Source organism: Schistocerca americana, chromosome 2 (assembly GCF_021461395.2).
Source record: "Schistocerca americana isolate TAMUIC-IGC-003095 chromosome 2, iqSchAmer2.1, whole genome shotgun sequence".
Lineage (NCBI taxonomy): Eukaryota > Metazoa > Arthropoda > Insecta > Orthoptera > Acrididae > Schistocerca > Schistocerca americana.
The window spans coordinates 308,219,580-308,244,233 of record NC_060120.1 but is presented as its reverse complement, the minus strand read 5'-3'; the positions used below and the strand labels follow the sequence as shown (position 1 = coordinate 308,244,233).

General features: G+C 41.8%; 1 protein-coding gene across 2 annotated transcripts in view; it reads right to left on the bottom strand.

Moving 5' to 3' along the window:
- Window positions 1-24,454, bottom strand: part of LOC124594694 (sialin) — a 302,311-nt gene extending 277,857 nt beyond the window's left edge. For both annotated transcript variants that reach the window (XM_047133061.1, XM_047133060.1), the window contains exon 1: window positions 24,333-24,454. In XM_047133061.1, coding sequence (XP_046989017.1) covers window positions 24,333-24,447 — 115 coding nt within the window. In that variant the 5' untranslated portion in view covers window positions 24,448-24,454. The remainder of the gene's footprint in view (window positions 1-24,332) is intronic.
- Between the last annotated feature and the right edge of the window lie 200 nt (window positions 24,455-24,654).

Sequence of the window (24,654 nt, the reverse complement as noted above, 5' to 3'; positions counted from 1 at the left end):
TCCTTTATAGAAATTAAAGTAAGATGAAATACTATATTGTGACATGTTCCATTTTACTAATTGTATCGAACTCCTTGAAGTGCTCTAGTTCAGTCCCGCTGCAGTCATCTGTCAGCAGAGATCAGATGCCTTCGCTCAAACAGTATATTTGCTTCAGCACCTAGTCGCCAATCTTCAGGTCATAGATGATCGTAGCGAAGCTGCAGCAATAACTCCCTTGTTGAACACGAGCGAACTGTGTAGGCGAAAACTGCATGAACCCTGCGCACTGTTGCCACATAAACCATCTTAGCGGTGGACGTCTGTTCGCTGGTAGTCGTTTCTTTATGTTGCTACTTGGGCGCAATGAGGTTGTGACAACAGCGTATGTTTACATTCAATGGCCGAGGGAAATGCTTCAAGTACGCAGAAGATGACTACATGAGGTATCGGAGAAGTCGCTTAACCTCTCCTGGTAAACGTTTAATCTTTCTTGTTTCTTTTTTCGGTTAGTTTTTATGCTATCTCTAGGCATGCGTCCTTGGCGGGAGCCTAACTGCCACCCTCTCGGTACGGTCCTGCATCACCGCGCATGCGCCGTCTTCCGATTCACTGAGTTTACGCAACGATCGAAATTTTGAACTTCCTTTTACATCCTGTGTAACGCTTAATCGAAATATCGTTATGTATTAAATAGGTATCCACTGTTCTTGCACAACGATGGAAATTTTGAACTTTATTTTACAATCTCTGTAACACTTATCGATATATCGCTATGTATTAAATAGGTTACATCCGTTTGTAATCGCTTTATTCTTTTAAAAATGTCGTGTAGTTTCCGTCGCACTGCAACAGTGGAGTGTACACAGACGGAAAGAATGTACTCCGTTCGAAAATACCTTCGAAGGCCCAGTGGTACCGACCGATAACCGTCTCATTCTCAGCCGACAGGCGTCACTGGATGCGGATATGGAGAGGAGTGTGGAAAGCACATCACCCACCCTGCCGTTGGCAGCTTACGTGACCGGATCCGCTACTCCTCAGTTGGCCTCACAAGGGCTGAGTGCACCCAGTTTGCCAGCAGCGCCCCGGAGACCCGGACGGTCGCCCATCCAAGTGTTAGCGAAGCCCGACAGGGCTTGCCTTCGGTCATCTAGCGGGAACTGGTGTTATCAATGCGGCAAGGCCGTTGGCACAGAGGGAAAGAATTCTGACCATTAATTATCTGACCTAGATTCTGATTTAACGACTTGGTGGTCTAGCAGTAGAGTGCGTGCATGGAAACTAGAGATGGAATTTCAGTCGGACCATCGGCTTTTTCGGTCTGCGTGACGTGGAGGTTCACCACAAAGTACACGTGATTCGGATTCCACGTTAAACACTGAGTCACAGGAAATTACTGTTACTGTTGGTTTTTGTTCATTCACGCTTGCGTCGTTGGTGATTACTCTAGACAGCACCTGTGCTGTTTCGCATTGAGTACGTTTATACGTTCCTCGTTAATGTGCAGTATTGAGCTCGCTTTGCAGGATGCTAAAAGCCTTACCACTTTCCCCATCTACTTCACAGTTAGCTTCACACATTCCGCACAGAGAAACAGCCACAAACCATGTATGAATAAATCTCGAAAATAATGTTACAGGTACGAAACTGTTGTCTGCAGCTGAGTGGTAACCGGCAGCATAGCGATAAGACAGCTGTGCACAGGGAGAGGTGTTACTACACTCGTGCTCGGATTGTTGTTGTTACGATAGCTGTCCCGTTAACAAGTAGCTGTCAGTCACTTTGTTCTTCTGATCCAGGAACACTACAGTATTATTTCAGGAAAAACCAACACACGGGTCGCACGTAATTCGTACTTTTACAGATAAAACAGAATATTGCCACAGTGACACAAATACTTGATTGCAGTATTTTATATGGTATAAATAACTTTTCTTGATTAAACGACACTGAATAAACGGGTTGACAGTTAATTTGTAATTATACGGGAATACCTGTTATCGACGAGTTTACTATCGACAAGAATAATTAAAGAGCCAGCCACCCGTTCAACTATTTCCTAAATAGTGATGTTATTTTTACGGGAAACATAGTTCAATTTTTTAATTAGTGTGCATTTTCATTTTTGTGAGATATTTCTATTAGCTTCTTATTAATGATTTTTGTGCTACAGTACTGGCCCGCATTTTGATTCTTTGTAATTACTTTCGCATTTATCTCCTGTTTCAGTTCTAGTTTCACTGATTTTACCCACAAGTGGTTTTTAAAAACGTACATGCGGTGGGATATAGCTCGAGCTTCTGAACTATGTTCATAGTTAACTTTAGTTATTAATTTCAGTCGTCGATAAGTTTACTCATTGCTTTTGTAACGCAAATACTTCATAAACTCTAGATGTGACATTCGAGAAGATTTTCCGAGAAGGGATGGCAAGTGATGTATATTCATGTAAAGGATATACACGTTGCTTCCGATGATAACAACAGCAGTAAAAACTATACTTATCTATTAAACTCTGGAGAATACCACACAGTAAGATATTTATATGTACTTACCCATTTGGTGTTATTTGTCAAGCATTTCCTGATGGCATGCAGATGTTGATGATGGAGTGCAGCATGCCAAAAGCCAACAGGCGCGCAGCGCACGGAAACAAACTTCGCCAAACACATGCAGTGCTGGTACTACACGCGAAGAGTTGAGTGTTCAGTACCGAGAATAAAATCGAAAGAAATAACACACGGAAGTAACATGCGTTTATATGTTTTGTGAAAATGTCTCACTGACTTATTTGCTCTGGAGGATGGTACTCATTTCAACAATTTGTCTATGGTTTCCAGAACAAGTATTCGCGACATTTTACTCATACCAGTCTGTATCCCAACAATGCTTTGAGAAATCTTACGTAGCTTCAGCAGTGAGCCCAAGGTTCTTTATAAGCAATTTTGAAACAAACAAGATCGACAGTGTGTCAAGGCATTCACTGCCTACTGTATTGGTTACTAATACACACACAATATTGCTTTTATTCGATATGTAATGTTGGCAGTGGTCGAACACAAAACACCAATGAGATTAGTCAAATGTATAAACGATCTTTGGTTGACAATGGAATCAGGAGTGTACTGTCGAACTGTTACTTAATATTTTGGTTAAATCGGAGTTGCAACAGTTTCGTAACTCAACTTCAGTATTAGTCCGAACGAAAGGAAAGTCTGCAGCATTAACTAGAATTCCTGTTCCCATTTCGGCTTTGAGCCACGACATCATGTGTGACGTCATGAGTTTACGATGCGAAGGATGTGAGCGGCCTGTTGATAAATATTAACTCTGATTGTCTTAGTAACTTGCGTAATTCCAAATATGTCACAATTTTCAAGGAAGTGTTTAGGCAGGAATCTAATAACATTGCTTAAATTGCTGCGAGTGAAACGAATGTCAATCATATTTTATAATCTTGTTTCTGACAAACATTTGGTTGTGTTCAGAATTTGCCACCATTTCTTTTAGGGTTTATTTATTTACCTGTTATCACTGTTTCCGCGAGCTATATAGTTCCATTCAAGTTGTCGATTCCACGTTTCGTCATTTCTCGTGAATTTTCGATAGGTGTGTAGTGCGACTTCTCCTACGAACAATTTTTTTAGTATTGCTCTGTCTTCTTGAGCCATATAGGCCAATTGAAGTTGTCGATTACACGTTTCGTTATTTTTTGTGTATTTCAGATATATCTTGCTTCTGGCTCTTTTGCGGTTTCCTATATTTTACTGTTCATGTCATTTTGAGGATCTTACTTTACATGTTAGTTTCTCTCCATTCAGAACGCAATTTTCCCGCTTCTATATTTATTATTAATAATTCCCGTGATTACAATTCGGCGGCATGGAAACGTTTACGAGTATTGATCGACATTTTGATATCTCTTGTGTGTTGCCTCTTTGAGTTCAGCATGACGTAACTACTCAAAGGTGACATGCAGAATCATACGCTAGAATTAAACTGGCAATTTTATCTAACAGCTCTCTTATTTCATATATGAGGAGTATGCGATAGTGTTACTATTACATTACTTGAAGGGAAGCTTCAGCATTTGTAGTTACTAATCGTTTTTGCCCGTGGCTTATACAAGCTCTAGCGCAGGAGGAGATGTCTACTACACAACAGTCGCGACAATCACCGCTGTGAAAGTTGTTATCGACTGACAGTTGGAATGACACTAGCACCCCAAGCGACGAGAAAGCTACTTAATTAAAGAAATAGTTACTGTATTATTGCGTTCCAATCATCAGTAAATATCAAATAAACGACTGATCGTGAAATAAATGTAAAAAGAGCCGAATCTCACTGATTCAGTGACTCAAGCTGCAACTTATTCATGAAGAAGTACTTGAATACGTCTGTAACTGCAGCTAACTCCACAGAAAGCAATAGAATAAAAGTACAGTCATTCCTGTATGAGAAACATGTATTTCTGCTGCTGTCCTTATTTGGTAGCCGCTTTTCTTGACATATAATAAATTTCTGTGGAGTGTAATGATTCGCACTTCCTATCCTTCACTTGACTTTCCAACGCACGAATATTTTTGTAAATGTAGTTATCTTCGAAAGACGACTGTGTTGAAGATTCTTGCCACTCGCGTCTTCGAGGTGCCAAGAATTGCAGAACTAGTTTCTTCTGTTTTGGGAAACAGTTTTATTGCTTTGACATTTTATTACCACTCCTGTGTGGTTTTCTGCTTATCTACAGTTCTGGTGGCTTATTTGGTACGTTAAATAACGGAAGTACCGTACTGCATTCGATACAAGTTTCCTACGTTCCACATTCAGTTATTCTGCTGGAAGTGAAGCGAACAGAACTTAACGCTGTTGGGTAGAGATACAACGTCTTTCGGGAAAAGGTCAGGTCTTCTGCTGTTTAGTAGCGATTTTTTGTTCTTATAGGGAAACGACAATGTTCAGTCAACAAGAGAATCGTAAATAAACTGTCCTGTAATGTGCCATTCCACACCTCTCAGATTGCTTAGAAAACTAAAGAAAGACGGATATGCTGTAATTTTTATGCTATTGTTGACATTTATTGAACTACATACTCTCCCTTTGTTAAAACTACGTTGTAAATAAACGACTATTCGCGCTCATCCGATATCGTATTCAAAAGTATAGCTTGCTGGCCACCTGGAGCGCTGCTGTCACAGTCTACAACAAAAATGAGCAGGAGTGTCATAGCTTATGTGTTATACTGTGGTGTCCAGATACCCCGTGTGAGGTAGGCCTAATACAGGCCTACTTTCAGAGGCAATATTCCAAACTCCCATATTATATACATTTTCCATGTACGACTTGGAACATATTCTATAGACGGTCAGTGCTGTGTGCTTGTAGGCGTCGTTTTCAAGCCTCGATGTTAATCACTCAAGAATGAACATGGCAGCGGTGACATTTTCAGCGCAGATTCATAATAAAGACCTGGGTTTATTACTTAGCAAATCAACAGCCTTTATCTTTTACATGTAAGCGTGTTAGTCCGTGAGCAGCGTCTATACAACTTGGACAATTTGAACAACCAGTTCACTCTGCGGCTAAATTTCTAGGTTTTATTTAGACTATAAGCAGTGGCGGGCGAGGCTCAATACATTGCCAGATAGTTTGACACAATAAAATCCAGAGCGATAAAGTTAAGCGATTTGTTCTCCGTTCCAACCAAAAGTTATTTTTTATTTTTCTATTTTAGATAACTGCAGTGGCAGTATAGACCATGGAAGGTGCATTCGGAATTGGAAGGGAATTGTTAAAAAAGTTCCTAGTGGAAGGACTCACAATGAGTGGTTATCCAATTTTAACTAAAGCGTCGTGGAGGATACACCCCAACTGTCTTGCAAGAGGATACATTCACTTGCAGCATATCATCCTTGTAATGTTGAAGTACGGTGTAACACCGATGTTAAGTACGTAGTATAAGGTATACAGGTTTTCATCCTTCAATGCTTTATGTGCACAATGGTTTCTTCACACCTAACACCGTATATTTCATTCGTTGTACACTTCAGCTCTTCTCGTGATTGAACCGTGTCTGCAGAGAAACTGCAGCAGATTTATGCGTTCGACTTGATACCATCAGTGATTTTCAAAAATGTAAAACACTTGACTACCTTTAAATGACTTTTGTATTCTACAACTGTGAATTTACGACTTTCCAAATCGTCACGTCATGGCCATTACGTAATGCTCATTTAGCAAGTATTGCTCCTTACATCCGAGCAGCTTCTCTGCTCTCGAAAAATGTTAAAAAGTCTGAAGTTACTTATCGGAGATGTAGCTCTGCACCAGGCTTTGCTATATTGAGAAATATATCTTTAGGAAGATTGTCTCTTTAGGAATAGCTTAACATCTCGAACCTTAGGGTGAACTGATTTTTCTCTCACGTTGAAGTTAGTCCCTGACTGAAGTCTGTATTCAAACTGTTCGTATTGCGTAATCCCTAGAACTCCCATAACGCTTTATATACTACCGATGGTCATATGAACTACTCAGCTCCATTGTATACCAAAAGCATTCCAGTTTCAGCCTTAAAATCTTGAACGCAGCCTGCTGAACAAATGCTGCATTCGTGAGCATGTGTTGTAATGTTGCAAGTACGGAAATAGAGACGTATTTTGCAGAAATCATTGTAAAAAAATCTGCGTGTACAATAAAGAAACAGAGGAAAGGCCAATAAGTTCCCAAAAGAGTAGGTTTACTCTGAGTGTCAAACCACTTAATTCAATAGTTCACAACTTTTTCTTCTGAGGAGTTGTTTATTAAACTAACCAGGGGAAGGTCACGCATATGCTGAAAACTCTGCACAATTTTAGTATTGCATTAGGACAACATAAGGTGCAAGTAGTAAGACATACTACGCAGAGGATTTCGGGAAAGTCGCAAGAGAAGTTTCACGCGTTCAAGCTCAGTAAGCAGTGGATGGCTGGATCGGGTACCACTCGTGTTCTTTTTTTTAAATTTTTTCAACACTAGTCATGTTGTTTCATACATATTGCATTTGAAAGGTAATATCTGAAAAGACACGTGTTTTCGTGGGAACGTTTGTTGAACTTCCAAAGTTATGTGGTTGTTTGTTAATTTTTATCATCACAACAAAAATTATTATAATTATTAACAAGTAAACGACAAAACGCATGAACTTTGCCTGAAAATGTATGTCGAGATTTCCGAAATCCGTTATACCTGCAACTGAGTGAGGCACCGAGAACTGCTTTAGCACCTGAACGCTTCGATCTGCTGACATTTTCAGGGACGAGGGACAGGCTAGGAAAGCCGAAGTCAAATCATCGACAAACAATGGTGTAAATAACTATTCAGTAATACCGTGAATTACAATATGAGATGTGGGAAATATACATTAACCGTCGGATTTGCTTTCTACATTACAAGTTGCAGGATGATATTTTTCACACAGACACGGAAAACAAAAATTAAGACGGCATCTACTACATCGAATGAATGCAATAATCCCACATGTATAAGTAATCTTCAGAGTTTCTTAGGAAAAACAAAGCTCGTTGACACTTCGAAAGGCGGCCGGAGTTGCCGAGCGGTTCTAGGCGCTACAGTCTGGAACCGCGCGACCGCTGCGGTCGCAGGTTCGAATCCTGCCTCGGGTATGGATGTGTGTGATGTCCTTTGGTTAGTTAGGCTTAAGTAGTTCTAAGTTCTAGGGGACTGATGACCTCAGAAGTTAAGTCCCATAGTGCGCAGAGCCATCTGAACCATCTGACACTTCGAAAAATTTATCTTTCTTTCGACAATTTGGATGCAAACCATGCGTAACGTAACATTTTCTTAAATATCGGTGCCAAAAATTGGCGATTTACAGTTGAATGTATTTTAATAGCATCTTTACGAGAAAAAAATCTCGTTCGTTGTCAATCAAATATGAACAAGTATGAAGCCGCTTGATAAAGTTTCTAATGTCTACAGAAATACGAGAATGGTTTGAAAAGTTCTCGGAACGGAATAGAAAAAAAGGACTTTTTTATTTTTCAATCCTTGTAGATTAATGCACTTGGTCGAACGATGTTCCAGTGCCTTGATCCCATCTCGAAAATGAGTTTCCTCCAGACCTGCAAAATAGTTGTTAATTCTGGCTATCGATTCTTCGTTTGAAGTGAATATTCGTCCACCAAGAAAAATTTCAGTTCTGGGAAGAGATGGAAGTCTGACGGAGCCATACCATATGAATAAGGCGGGTGTGGCAACAATTCATACCTTAGTTCGTGTAATTTTGCTATGGCGACGGCACATGGGTGCGGGCACGCATTGTCTTGATGGAAGATGATGTCTTGATGGAAGATGACTTTCTTCCTCGCTAAACCTGGCCTTTTTTCGCGTATCCTTTGTTGCAATGACTCCAGGAGGTTAGCATAGTATTGTCCAGTAATTGTTCGCCCAGTGGGGAGATAATCTACAAACAGAATCCCCTTCGCATCCCATAACACTGATGCCATGACCTTTCCCGACGAAGGAATTGTCTTTGCTTTCTTTGGTGGTGGAGAATCAGCGTGTTTCCACTGCTTTGACTGTTGTTTTGTCTCTGGGGTATATTAGTGCGCCAGAGTTTCATCTGTGGTCACAAACCGGCGCAAAAAATCTTGTTCGTTTCACCTAAAACGGGCCAAACATTGTTCAGATAGTCCATTCTCAAGCGTTTTTGATCCAGCGTCAAGATTCGCGGCACCCATCTTGCAGATAATTTTTTTTCATTTCTAATTCTTCGGTTAAAATGTGATATCCACTTTCAGATGACATCTGGAAAGCGTGAGCAATTTCACGCACTTACAATCGGCGATCTTCCATGACCATTTTGTGCACTTTTGCAATGATTTCTGGAGTAGTGACACATCTTGGCGGACCACTGAGTGGATCGTCATCTAAGCTCTCCCGACCAAATTTAAATTCATTTGTCCACTTGGCACAGGTGAATATGAAGGAGCAGAGTCCCCCAGTGTATTCTGGAAATCAGCATGAGTGTCCTTTGCTTTCATACCTTTCTTTGCGAAGTACTAAATCACTGCTCGAGTCTCGATTTTTTCCATCTGCGCAAATCACTACACGGGAACAACAGCAGAGCCACATAACAGCTACAGCTCTGTTCCAAGAGCACTGACGTGTCACATGTTTACAAGCAACAGTTCAATGAATATCACGTGAACAACTCGTTGCGCTAGCGCTGACCTCTCGTGGTGATTCCGAGAACTTTTCGAATCACCCTCGTAAAAGTCTGAAAATATTTGTTATAATAAAAAAAAAAAGTAGTAAACAGCGAAGTAACACTGGAAATTCAACAAAAGTTCGTGCAAATACAAGTGTCTCTTCATCATATTATCTTTCAAATGTAATATGTACGAAATAATATGATTAGTATTGAAAAAATTTAAATAAAAAAAACATGAACGGGAATTGATCCAGCGATCCACCGATTACGGAGCTTGAACCCTAACCACACGACCGCCGTGTTCGTGTTCCGGGTCGCAACGTTCCGGCACATCACTGGCGCGTAAAACCTCTGGCAGTTTTCTCGAAATCACCTAACACGGCAAACTCCCATCGCACTCCTCTCAGATTTAGTGGTAAGATAGCCCAGTGGACAACCCGTCAAAAACTGAACATAAATCAAGCATGAAAACCGGAAGAAGGTGTACTGAACTGTGCTTTTTACGAATTGTTTCTCCAAAATAGTGTGGGAAAGGCTAAAGAGCTAACGGCGCACCCATGATGCTCTACCAGGCATGGCACAGCTGCACCTCCACCAGCAGGATAACCAGTGTTCTCTGTGTGCGCCAATAGTCGACACGCAGATTACCGGCTTTCTTTCTGTTCTCACAGTTAAGTCTGTCTCCGAGTGTCTGAGACTCGCAGCACAAGAAAAGGGCTACGTTGTCTTTACTCAAGCAAATTAGCTGTCGTTTTCTTAAAATTTGAGGTATACGCAAATAATATCAGGAAGAGAGTGTCATGACTTGTTTATCGACAGGACGTAATTGTAGAAATAGTGTGCCTTGTGCTTGGAAGCCATTGTCTCACTTTAATTTACACATTAGTGCATACTGTGGTATCTATGTCCAGAAATTTGACGAAGTTGTTGACTGATTAGCCAAGTATCAATAACATTTACACGATGCGATAACATCGTAGAAACGAGTTCTGTATATTTTATTATTTAAACATCAAATTACAATTTACGTTACAGTTTAAACTGAACTATTACATGTGTTAAATTAATAATATCAGACCATGAACGAATTCTTTGGTGCGTATGCCCCGTGCCCTTATTGCATACTTTCCTTCATTGAACAATTAGAATTTTAAAATACGGTAAAATGTAACAAAACCATACAGAAATTTCTAAAAATTGTCGCCTTTGGCTGCCCGGGATGGTAGTAGCCATTCCCGGCCCCTTTCCAAGATTCGTACTTGACTGAAACTTGAGGACTGTCCCCAGAAAATGAGGATGCATGGTCACCTTAGTTTAGTGATTAAAAGTATAATAGGAGATTTGCATTCTTGTGCCATTGGATGTAGGTCGTGGTGGAGGGGGGAAGATAACGGAGAGATCGATGATCGTAAAAAAGATGGGGCGTCATTTTTCTGCCGCCGAGCAACGGCCCTGACAACAGACGATGTCATCGATGTTTCCACATGTGCAAATCAAGTCTCCCATCGCAGCAATAAGGGTGCTAAATATGTATGTCCATTCTAGCCATCTAGATTCAGGTTTTCCGTGATTTCCTTAAATCGCTCAAGTCCAACACAGAGGTAGTCAATTTGCAAGAACGCAGTTGATATCCTTCCCGAATGCGAGCTTGTGCTCCGACTGTACTGATCCTAACCTCCCTCCTTTTCGCCCCTCTTCCCCCCCCCCCCCCCCCTCGCACAAAATGGTTCATAGTTGTTGAAAGGCCGTCCGCTGTGGGCGAGCGGTTCTGGGCGCTTTAGTACGGAACCGCGCGCCTGATACGGTCGCAGGTTCGAATCCTGCTTCGGGCATGGATGTGTGTGATGTCCGTAGGTTAGTTAGGTTTAAGTAGTTCTAAGTCTAGGGGACTGATGACCTCAGATGTTAAGTCCCATAGTGCTTAGAGCCTTTTTTTTGAGTTGTTGAAAATATAATTAAGTCTCTAGACAAGTCATTAATTCTGAACTGAGAGATCAGTTGCCACTTGACCATCACTTGGAAAATCTGATAAAAGCCATTGTAAAACGAAATTCTCAGTCTATAACGAGTAATGCAGCGAAAATTTTCAGTTGCTTTGTCCACAGAAAGAAGCAGAGGTGCAAATTCACTAAATACATTTCTCTGAGAAAAAGTAAACCCATATTTAAGAAAGCGTACATTGTTTAATATATGTCCAGGGTAACTTCCATTTTAAAAAAAATTAAAAAATAACGCATTGAGGGCAGTATCTCATTACGTTATGTCGAAACCTGTAGAGATATCCTACAAACTGAATACTCGTATAATTTATGATGAATATGGTCCGGAATGAAGTCAAAAATTGTTGTATGTGAAAGTGAAATATTTACTGTGAAAAATTAAGGTACTGGAGGTTTCTAATGTTCTAATAACGCATTGAGGGCAGTATCTCATTACGTTATGTCGAAACCTGTAGAGATATCCTACAAACTGAATACTCGTATAATTTATGATGAATATGGTCCGGAATGAAGTCAAAAATTGTTGTATGTGAAAGTGAAATATTTACTGTGAAAAATTAAGGTACTGGAGGTTTCTAATGTTGTAAATAAAATTTAATTCAAGCGTATACTGCGTCAGTTCTTTAACGTTCTTTTTACTGATGCAATAGCTCAAAAGTTAAATCTTGACTGGGATTTATTCCTGACTATGCAAAATTACAAATCAAAGTTAGTAAAGCCTAGCACGTTCTGAACGTTCTTAGAAAAAGAAACATTGTGCAAAGGAAAGAAACAGAGGTTTTATGTAATATTTAACTGTGCGTTAAAATTAATTTTAGTACGAACGCTTAACTAAGCCACAATGTTCATACAACATTGCCGTGTTCCTCCTACTAAAAATGGCCGTTACAGAATCGACATTCTACAAATTGTTCATCTTTTAGTGTCGATCAGATTCTATTACTCGCGTATACTACTACAACTGATAATTCGATTTTACGTAAAGAGTAGTACAGCGATCGTTTATTTTACATCGCTGTAAGTCATGCTTCACAAGATATGTCGCGTCAACAAATTACGTCCGATGTTGAGTATTCCTCCGCGAAAGTGCGTCATATTAAAATATATGTTCGGAATTAACTGCCAGTTCAGTAACTTGTAACTAAAACGGAAAGTTTCACACAGGGCTTTAATAGAGAAAAAAACATCTTAAATACACCAAGATGCCGGACTGCCACGCCCCTTGACGTCAACCTATGGCAATGTCCTCTCTGTCAACTAACCTGCTTACAAAACACTCCTCCCGACAATCAGCGATTTCTACCAATTTCAAACTACCTGATAAGAAAAAGTTACACAAATAAGAAAACGTTATAAAGCGACATGCAATTTTTCACAATTTTATTGCATGTAACCGAACAAAAATATGAAATAAAATTTCACCTGACCGAATCTTGCAACGATAATCACTGCATTACTATTGGAATTCCGAAGAAATTATATTAACTGCGATTTTACATATGTAATACTAATACAGAACACCGCTCAGTTCTTAATATCTATACTTTATTTCAACTATATACGAGAAAAATCGCGACAGTTAGCTCCATTTCAAATAACGAGTAATGACATTGACACGGCCTTTACTGCAACAGTCAAGTGACTTTGGTATTGATTTTAAAGCTCAATACGGCACATATAGGGGCATACGTGGTCTGATATGTCTGCAGATTATTAATAGCCACCAAAAATAAAAATAACTTTGATTACTGTCATCGCAATTCTCAGTCGTTCGTTACACTCATGTTATTTGATTAGTAACCTACGACTGTAAATTTCAAAAAAATTAGCACTAGCCCTTGAAGCAGATTGGCAGAAGCTGATATAACCAATATATTAATGACGTAATTTGAAATTCGCACGTTGCCATAAATAACCCTGCACACAGTTCACATGCTTGTTTCGGAGCTTTCGTTGCCTCGACCTATGTCTACTGTATTTTCGCTGTGCTCATCCATCATTATTTCTTCAGTTAGTTGTTAGTTTTAAAAGAATTTTTGTTGGTTGTGTTCCACGGCTATAGCAAATCTTAGAAGTCACATATTGTAGCATTTGAAGCTGCTGTATAATATTTTTTTTAATTGTACGACCGATTTCGGTCAGAGACCATTTTCCAGTAAAAATATATATTTTTTATAATTATTATTCTGTTACGCAAAGAAGAAAAAAGTTATTCCTTCGCCCACATCCATGTGAAGTGCATCCGTAGTAGCGATTTCGTTACATAATCAACCAAGTGTGTACTCACGGTCTCAGCTGTGAGAGGGAGTAGGGGGCGGCGAGAGGCGAATGACGAAACAGTTTTGAGATTTCACAACGAATGGCTGAGGACACACTTTCTAGTAATCAGTTTCCATCATTACATATTGTGATTCTCTTCAATGTGGTACTGAACTTATACGTTCGTCTGTGTAGCGGGGTAGTACACGTGGTCAGTTTTAGAAGATTATTTTCCTAAAGGGGGAGGTGTTTGACAAGAAAGAGAAGCAGGTGGGTAAAATATTTTTCTATTTGAATGGCAAGTACTGGACAAGAAACTAATTACTTCATAGCATTGTCTTGCGTTCAACAAGGGACATGAATATTGAGTTGTTACAAACGTTTTCTTCATAGAATTAAGGATAGGAGTCGGGAGGAAGTAAGCTTCACACGGCGCCTAGTCAGCCATACATGCGTGCTTTGCGCTTCGTAGCATAAATTGAAAGTAGAAGTAAAAGATGCTTAAATAACTCATGGAAATGCTTCACCGGTAATTTTTTGCAGCCTCCACACTGGAGGAAAAACGGCTTCAGTATTCATTTCGAAACAAGCAAAGAGGCCCGAAGCACAAGTACGCAGTTACTGCATTAATAGTTATATCAGTGCTGTAAGTAGTATTGCTATTACTCGATTTCTAAGGCTGGAAATGGCCGGACACAGACAATTGGCAGCCTGCAGTCTTCCGCTTTCAAGTAGATAAGGGAGACTAGCTACCAAGTTACATAAAAATAGTTATAAATTACCCATGCAGACTGAGACAGGGAGAGAAGTGGAGCACTGGAAGAGGGTTTTGGAGGCGGTGTCTACCCTTTTTATGGGTGATAAGAATTCTTTTCTACATTTATACATATATGATGTATGGCCGAGGGCATTGTCCCAGACTGCAAATGAGAAGAATGACTTCATGTGAAACACAGCAGAGGTTGCACATGGCGCCCTTGATTTAGGCTTAGTCGTGGTTTCAGCCTGTGCCTTGCATTGTGGCCCACGAGCTAGAACCCACAGTCAGCTCTGCTGTGGAGCTGAGCGCAACTTGCATAGGTTGGTGTGTCTCAGCAGCCCATCGCTTCTGCAGCCTTGCAGGCCAGACTGTTGCATCTGCTGTGTTATTTTCTGTCTTCCTCGGCACAGCCCTGTATCTTAATCTGTCATAGCTGTTAAGCAGAGTGTATGTGTGTGTGTCCAGGATCTCCTCCCACACCCCAGCGTCGATTTCAGCCAAATTTGGCACAGAAACAGCAGGCCTTACAAGTATCAGCACTGAGGAGTTTAAACCTCCTAGCACCAGTAGGAGCAGAAATATGGGCAAAAACATGTTTTTCCAGCCTCTACCATATATGCTGCCCTGCATGACAGGTATATTGTGTGGGAACAGTACCAGCCTGCAAATCAGCCTGGTTACAGGACAGCCTGTACGTCAGAGGCAAGACACAGTTTTCTATACACCAACATTTAGGCTACCCTGCATGACAGGCGTGTTTTGTTGGAGTAGTATCGGGCTGATTTGCATGGAGGCCTGTATGTCACGTGCAAATAAATGTTTTTGAAGCCTCCAATGCGTAGCCTGACCAGCATGGTAGGTGCGGTGTGGGAATAGCGTCAGCTTGCTTTGTTGAACCGTATTTCAGGGCTATACATCCTGATGAGTATGGCTGGGGAGAAGCTGAGATGGATAGAGGAGGGATAGGTAGAGTGAAGGAGAGGAGAAAATGGGCAGAGGTAAGGGAGGAGTGGGAGATGTATGAGACAGGGTGGATGATGTAGAGGGGTAATGGCAGGTGGAAAAGGAAGAGGGGGAAGTGGAAATGGAAAAAGAAAGGAGGAGGGCATGGTCAAAGGAAGGGGGAGTAAGATATGGTCAGAGAGAAGGGGGTGGAGGAAATAGACAAAGTGAGGGCAGAAGGACATGAAGAGACAGAGAGAGTGGGGAGGAGGAGGTAGACAGATAGGGGTGGGAAGATGAGGTGCATAGACAGAGGGAGGAACAGGGGGATGCAGACAGGGGGAGAAGGGGGTTATCCAATACATGTGTTGAGCACATATGCAGGCGAAACTGTGGCTAGAAGGGTAGTTTACTGTTATATCGATTAATTGTGCAGAAGAGAATGGAAGACATTTGATTGAATTTTCGAGATTGCATTGTATGCCAGTTCATCCCTTTCATAAACCTCCACCTAGCGTTGGATCTAGGGGAAATCGCAAGGTCTTGGGATCGAACCCCTGTCAGACAACAGGAAATGGAAGATTTGTCAAGAAAAATACATGCTTTGATGGTTGAATGTATTACTGATTCTGAACAAAAAACGTCATATGACCATATGTTCTATTCTTAGAAGTTTCTGGGAAAACTGGTGAAAACAGTGGAGAACAAGATAAATACAGGTGACAATAAATGAAGCATTATGATCTAATGTTTTGTTTAGTTGTGTACATTTCCTCACAAAAAACGTTCAATAAGTCCACCATCAACTGCAATGCATTTTACAACTCTTGTAGACACTGCTTTGTTACTGACGTGAGCTCATTCATACGGTCCTTTACTTGAACACACGCTTGTAAAATACGGGCTGAAAGTTCCTCCTTTGTTTCCGCTCTGATTTTGTAGGCTTTGCTCTTATGTCTTAGATGAGACAGGGTGAAAGATGTAGAGGGGTAATGGCGGGTGGAAAAGGAAGAGGGGGAAGTGAAAATGGAAAAAGAAAGGAGGAGGGCATGGTCAAATTAAGGAATAAGATGGTTTATAAAATAAAAGGTGATAAGTTGACATAAAGACTTTTTTTATAATTGTGCTATGGAGCAATCCACACTGAACTTTTGCTGGATGCACTGCCGGGCATTCGAAGTGGCATCGCGATTTTTGTGATTCCCCGTGGAATAAAAAGGGGGGAGGGTTCCACAAATGTACTTCTTGCTGGTAAGAAGCTGCATGTTACTTCACTGTTCCTGCGACATTGTGATTTCAAAAATATAACCTGGAAGTACATGCGACAAACGAAACTAACTTTGGTTTCGAGACGACAACCAAAAATAGCGTTGGCGCCAATGAGTGACTGAAGTATCAGTATTGGTCGCAGTGCCCTTTGATGTTTGGTCTCATTACCAACAAGCGACAGAGCGTACAAACATGGCGGCCAATGTTGGTTTCAATGGTACTTCATCGATCTACTCGTTGGACCAACTTCTGACGCCAACTTTGGCCGTAATGTGTGGACCTGGCTTTAGACATTGTGAGTATATTTGTATCTACGTGCCACGCACCGTGGAGAATTTTTTACATAGAGCTTAAATAGAATAATTATATTTTATTAAGAACAACTACAATTAACATTTAAAACCGTAGTAATTCGTTTTTAGAATATCTGAATCTGTGGATTTAGTAAAAAAGTTGTATTTTTGGAGGGGACTATCTCGAAAGCAGCGCAAGTTTGGGAGGGCGGTGGCACACGGTGCTTGGAGTCTTTCCCTTTGGAGCAGTGCTGCCGTGCACAGATGATGTTGGAATAATGTGAAGTATGTCTTTTTGCTTTGCTCAGTTGGTTACAAACGCTTTAATAAACCATGGTTTAATGCAAAAACTGTCACTTCACAGTGGCAAAGAACTAAACACCAAGCCATCCCCTTTGAATTTGTAAATTTGTGGTAAGACTTTATGGGGCCAAACTGAATAGGTCATCGGTCCGTAAGCTTACACACTACTTAATCTAACTTAAACTAACCTACGCTATCGCCAACACACACACCCATGCTCGAGGGAGGACTCGAACCTCCGACGGGGGTAGCCGCGCGGACCGTGACAAGACGCCTCAGACCCCGTGACTAACCTTTGTGGCCATCCTCTTTGACAGCCAAATAAATAGTAATATTTTACGTGAAGATTTCATAGCCGCAGTGTTGGTTAGAGCTATATCTCCCTCCGGTGGGATTACTGGGGGTAACCGCCGAAGTGGAGCCCAATTGAAAGACTTGCAAAAGGCTGTTGAGCCACGTACAGCGCGGTGTGGCGCAGTGATCAGCCCTCTCTACTCACATTCGGAAGGACGACGGATCAAATCCCCGTCTGGACATCCCAATTTAGGCCCTCAATGATTCCCCTAAATCGCTTTAGGCGAATACCCTGATGGCTCTCTTGAAAGGGGCTTGGCCGATTTCCCTCCCCATCCTTTCGCAAAGCGAGCTTGTACTCCGTCTCTAATGACCATGCTGCCGACGGGACTTTTAATCTTTCTTTCTTCGAACCACATACCTCCAGATTAGTTACAGAATCCAAACGGATAGTTTTAAAGTTCCGTACCTCAGTTGGTAAAAACAGAACCCTTATGGGGTCACGAATATCTGTCTGTCCGACTGTTAAGACCTATTTTTCTGAGGGACAGCTAGACACACCAAGTCAAAATTTGTGCTCTACAGTCCCTTCATGGCGTAAAAAAATAAGCTTGTAAGTCATTTTGATACTCGCAAACTCACTCATCACAACCCGGAAGCCACTTCCCGTCGACCTAGAATCATGAAATTTGTCAAGAAGCAAGATTACACCGTAAAAGTAAAGGGACAAATCCGAAAATGGTTAATTTGTAGTCATCTCACACGAAAAAATATTTTTTGTCACTTGTTTCCCGTGTGTCTGTCAATCCGTCTATTAAGATCACTTTTTACCAGGAACAGGTAGACATATCAGACACTAGCATCTACAATCCATTCGTGATTTAATTAACAGTTTTCTTATTCTTTTCTTTTACCTGTACTGAGAAACCTTGCTTCCTGCCAAATTTCATGATTCTAGATCGACGGGAAGTACCCTATAGGTCTTACCAAAACATGTGACATAAATGTAATTGCCAGTTAACATAGCGTGTTAATATAACTCAAAAATTAAGAAAATATGTAAAAAATTACAATAGCAAATGCGAAATTACGCAAATAAACATTTAAACTTAGAATTAAAACATTCCTGAGTCTTGGAATTCCCGGAACCAGTATCATGCCGGTGTCGATATCGATAACAAGGAAAAATCATCGAAATTCTCTCTTCCCGGGATGGATGAACTATCTATATATGTAATTAATTTTATACGGGACGCTCGGCACGCTGGTCCTACTAGCACTTGATTTTTTTTATAGCCGGCCGGTGTGGCCGAGCGGTTCTAGGCGCTTCAGTCTGGAACCGCGCGACCGCTACGGTCGCAGGTTCGAATCCTGCCTCGGGCGTGGATGTGTGTGATGTCCTTAGGTTAGTTAGGTTTAAGTAGTTCTAAGTTCTAGGGAACTGATGACCTCAGATGTTAAGTCCCATAGTGCTCAGAGCCATTTGAACCATTTTTTATAATTGCAGATAAGAATGTGACAGCAGTAACAGTTATAGAATATATCTTTGGTCTGCATAGATTCTTCTAATCATGCGTCTTAATTTCCGAACTCCATATATTAAATATACACTGACAGAATTAAAAGCATTGCACTTTTGTTGCATGAAATCCGAAAATCTGGAGGCAAGAGCCCACTGAGGTACTCTAAGGATCGCGCAGTACACGACCCCAGAGCCAGATTTTCCTCCCGTCATGTTTTGGATTTAATAGACAGACGCTACGGTGCGCCGTACGTAGCCCAGCGAACGGTCTGCGGCTGTGAATACCGCGAGCAGAGCGCAAAGGGCTGCAGGCTGCCCGACTTGCCGGCTGTAACAGCGCGGCGGGTTGCCAGCACGCTAGGGAATACGACAGTTGTATCAGAAAACTTAACGATAAGCAAATGATAGGACGAGGAGGACTAGTAATGCGTTTGGAAGCATAAATTTTTAGTATGAACGCCATCGACAGTCATCTGCAGTAGTAGTAGTAGTAGTAGCAGCAGCAGCAGCAGCACTAATGTAGAAGTGGCGGGCTGCACTCACAAGGGGACCTTACGAAATCGCCCTCACCGATTTGATTCATATTGACAATTTAATGAAGATCACGACCAGGACTTTAATGTATGTTAACAGGAAGTCGCACCTCTCAACCGTTTCTGAAAATATTGAGTCTGAAAACATGGGCTTGCTTAAGCTGTATGTTCAGTAGGCGCTTAGTTTCATAAATGCGAGGTCTCTGGATCGAATCTCGCAGTTTTTTTTTTTTTTTTTCGTTACCATGTAATTTCGACAAAAGATTAGTTGTGACCGTGCAAAGTACCAATATTTAATCATACACTTACTATTTCCTTCAGTGTTTAACATGAAAAAAAATGTGAAAAAATTTTTTTACTTAAGTTTACACAAGAAATTTCAATCGAATCAGTGTAGTCATTTTATTTATATTATCGAATCTACATTTCTGACAAGTATAATGTGTAACCTACGCAGCACCCCACGAATCAGGATGATACTCATCGTAGAAACATAGCAAACAATAACTATCGCGACATACAGCAAATGTAATGAACGCCGAATTTTTGCATGTCCGTGGATTTTTTCATTTGTCTATTGCAAAACAAACTAGCTTTACGATCGTAAACGGTTCTCGGTCGCACGCAATATCGAAGCATATCACCGAATATTGGTGCTGGAAACTCACCAAAAGAAGTAGTACCGTCAGCTAGATTCAATACAGAGAACTTACAGGAGAACACTAACAAGGGAACCTCCCCATCGCACCCCCCCCCCCCCCCCTCAGACTTAGTTATAAGTCGGCACAATGGATAGGCCTTGAAAAACTGAACACAGATCAATCGAGAAAACAGGAAGAAGTTGTGTGGAACTATGAAAAAAATAAGCAAAATATACAAATTGAGTAGTCCATGTTCAACATAGGCAACATCAAGGACAGTATGAGCTCAGGAGCGCCGTGGTCCCGTGGTTAGCGTGAGCAGCTGCGGAACGAGAGGTCCTTCGTTCAAGTCTTCCCTCGAGTGAAAAGTTTGATTTTTTATTTTCAGTTTATGCGACAAACTCGTATGTTTTCATCAATTTTTTGGGAGTGGTTATCACATCCACAAGAAAACCTAAATCGGGCTACGAAGAAGAATCTTTTTACTCATTCGCCAAGTGTACAAGTTAGGTGGGTCGACAACATATTCCTGTCATGTGACGCACGTGCCGTCACCAGTGTCGTATAGAATATATCGGACGTGTTTTCCAGTGGAGGAATCGGTTGACCTATGAACTTGCGATCAAATGTTTTCGGTTCCCATTGGAGAGGCACGTCCTTTCGTATACTAACCGCACGGTTTTGCGGTGCGGTCGCAAAACACAGACACTAAACTTATTACAGTGAACAGAGACGACAATGAACGAACGGACAGATCATAACTTTGCGAAAATATACTTTTCACTCGAGGGAAGGCTTGAACCAAGGACCTCTCGTTCCGCAGCTGCTCACGCTAACCACGGGACCACGGCGCTCCTGAGCTCATACTGTCCTTGATGTTGCCTATGTTGAACATGGGCTACTCAGTTTGTATATTTTGCTTATTTTTTTCATAGTTCCACACAACTTCTTCCTGTTTTCTCGATTGATCTGTGTTCAGTTTTTCAAGGCCTATCCACTGCGCCAACTTATAACTAAATCTGAAGGGGGTGCAATGGGGAGGTTCCCTTGTAAGTGCTTAATCGCTCTGCTGCTGACTCTGATATACTAGCGCCCCTACAAAACACACAGCATAAGCACGCCTATAGTTTTCAAACTCGATTTTCTCAAAAACAGTTGAGAGTTGCGTCCTCCTGTTTACACATGCTGAAGTCCTAATCGTGCCCTACACACCCTGTCAATACGAATCAAATCGGTGAGGGGAAGTTACGCTCCCCTTGTTAGCCAAGCAGCAGGCTAGTCCGCGGCCCACACGTATCAGCGAGCTATACGGGCTGCGAGCGACTGAAACCTGCGTCATGCACGACCTACCTGCTATGGACGAGGACCCGCTGCATCGCTCATTCTAGCACAAACATCCCGAATACGGTATAACAAAACGCAGCGTTCAACAATGCTATCGTATACTAAACCATCTCATCGCTAAGGTTCGGTGTAGGTGGCCATAAAACACCATCAAGCTAAGTCATACGGAACAAGGGAGTCCAGATGCCAAGACATTTGTGCACAGTAGGTGTGTGATTTATTTATTGTATGTGCCTGTGATGCGCATAGTAAATGTGTAATTTACTTGTTGTATGTATCTATGGTGCCACTGCCGCGCGGAATTAGCCGAGTGGTCAAAGGCGCTGCAGTCATTGACTGCGGCTGGTCCCGGCGGAGGTTCGGGTCCTCCGTCGGGCATGGGTGTGTGTGTTTGTCCTTAGGATAATTTAGGTTAAGTTGTATGTAAGCTTATGGACCGATGACCTTAGCAATTAAGTCCCATAACATTTCACACACATTTGAACATTTTTTGTTATGGTGCCACTGAGTAGTAATTATGACAAAAAATCATAGATTACGACCTTATTCACAATGTAAACATTATTTCATAGAGACGACATTTGAAAATTACAGCCAAATCGTCTGAGACTTTTTTTATCATGCGAGGTACTTTGATACATTCACAAATGTATTTATATCGATAAAAGTAAAAGCAATCGTACGGAAGAAAAAAATAACAAACTCTAGTTTCATCATATTCTTGAGCCCAATTTAATTGGACGCAAATTTTATAATATTTTGGAGTGGCTGGTTCATCATATTTGTTCCGTGGTGAATCAGTCAAATTTATGGCGTCTGCTGAGTCATTAATACTATTAACGTACGACAATGGCATGAACAGATATACTGGAGACATGATACTATAGGTTCAGATTAGTATAATAATAAAAGGCGCATTGCAGTTTACTTGAAGACTGTAAAAATATTAGAAAATATTTCCTTGCCACCTGGATAAAAGCGTTTATTTAACAAATGAAACATTCCTGTAATTGCCTGTTGCTTCAATTTTGAAAAACTAATGAATAATCCCAAAGTGTCATGTGCAGTGGGACGCTCAGAGCATGGATTGCTAAACCTAGGAAATTAAAAGATCACTTAGAAAGAAGTCGTGCGGAGTTCACAGGAAAGAAATTGAACTGAAGAAACAGAAAAAACTGCACTGAAAATTTCATACATGGATACATCTGATGACCTTCCTCAGTCAAAGAAGCTGGTCTTGAGGCTACATATTAAAACACTCTCCAAATTGCTGAAAATGTGGAAAATCGTACAAGGCGTTTGCAGGGTAAACGTACAAATGCGAAGAATTGGCAGTGTGCAAGGGAAAACATCATAAACCACACGTTATATGCTTAACGATACCATTTATGCTTGTATGTTGTGTGTTAACCGGGGACCTAGAAATGACGGAGAGGCTCCGTCCCCGCCGCAGCCGCAGTGGTCCACAACCCCACGACGACTACCGCAGTCCACTTCACCCCTCCGCCGCCCCACACTGAGCCCAGGGTTACTGTGCGGTTCGGCCCCCGGTGGACTCCCCCAGGGAACGTCTGACACCAGACGAGTGTAACCCCTATGTTTGCGTGGTAGAGTAATGGTGGTGCAACCTTACGTGGAGAACTTGTTTGCGTAGCAATCGCCGACATAGTGTAGCCGAGGTGGAATAAGGGAAACCAGCCCGCATTCGCCGAGGCAGATGGAAAACCGCCTAAAAACCATCCACAGAGTGGCCGGCTCACTGGACCTCGACACAAGTCCGCTGGGCGGATTCGTGCCGGGGACCAGGCGCTCCTTCCCGCTCCGGAAAGCCGTGCGTTAGACCGGTCGGCTAACCAGGCGGGCACGGTTTATAGTTACTTGAAATTCATATAACCTCTCCTATAAGACAAGTTGGCCGTGCATATTACTCGATCTTACTGGTGCGTTATTATTTTGGAGTGCCAGCTAAAGGCAGAAACGCACAGGATAAAACGTACAGCCATGAGAAGGACTACTTGTGCATATTTTAAATACTTGTTTGTCCGTTTATGAAGAATCTAAAAACTACCCACGACCAGTAATAGAGATTCTACGCATACGAACTGCAGAACTAGATCTGCACTGGTATCGCCGAACATGAGATGTAAAGAGATTGACGATAAAGCACATTAACAAGGATATTCTGGTTTACTATCAGCTCCGACACTTACTAATAGCTGCAGTAACTCGGAAACCGTTGTGGACTGACTAAGCTTAAAGTTAGAGCTTGACCGATAGATCTATTTTAGTACCCCTTGAATTACACCTGCGTCCACTGGGAAAATTTTTTTGTGACGAATGGTTCATGCCATGACAAAATTCCGCCCCATATAGCAGTAGAAACCAGAATGTTTGTTTGGAGCCGAATGTGTTAACACATAGAGAAAGGGCAAAAGTTGACAACTGATAGCGAGGTTATACGAGAAAATATTGGGACCAACGAGAGAGATTCAAGAAACTGGTGAAAGAAGAAATCAAGACGTATACACGAAGTTCAAAGACTCACTATAAACATGAACAAAACACAAGTCGCTGTTTCATGGCGTGCCTCTTCAAGACAAGGGAGAAGTTTGTAGGGCTCTGAGAGACGACATATCTGAAAGCTATGATGTGTTAGGCAAAATTATCATCGCAATAAATTCGTATTCAGAACGAATCAAAAATTAAACTGCAATAAAGGAGACAGGAAACTGGAAACTGAAACAGAAACGGCCTATCAAAATGTCAACCGTAGCAGGTGGCAAAACGTTGGAAGCTAAAAAATTATTCTCTGGACCACAGCGTACGTAACCACGGAAGAAATAGTAAACCACAAAATTTCAGTCGACGACAATTTAGTTGCAAGAAATGTAAGCGGCAAAGTCTTAAAGTCTCATAGCCACACTGTCGCCCCGTACTGTTAGGCATGTTGTACATAATTTACTTAAATGACTGACTACTCACTGCACCCAAAGAGGTTCCCGCCGATCGGGTACTTGTGCTCATGCAGCTCCATCTGAGCGACGGGCTGCTTCATGAGCCGCTCGCGCTGCAACTCGGCTTCCTTGGCGTCCTGCATGGCTGTCCCCAGCGAACTGTCTGCGCGCAGCCCGCGGCCCCAGCTGACGCTGTCGGGGGCTCGCCACGCCCCCCCACCACGTGGACGCCTCCTCCCCACCACTCGGCGTGTGCCGCTCACGTTCAGCGGAATTTGCTTCTCTCTTCCGGAACCGCCACACGGGTACGTGTGCCGCTGCTCGTACGTGCTTCTGCTGGACGCTCTGCG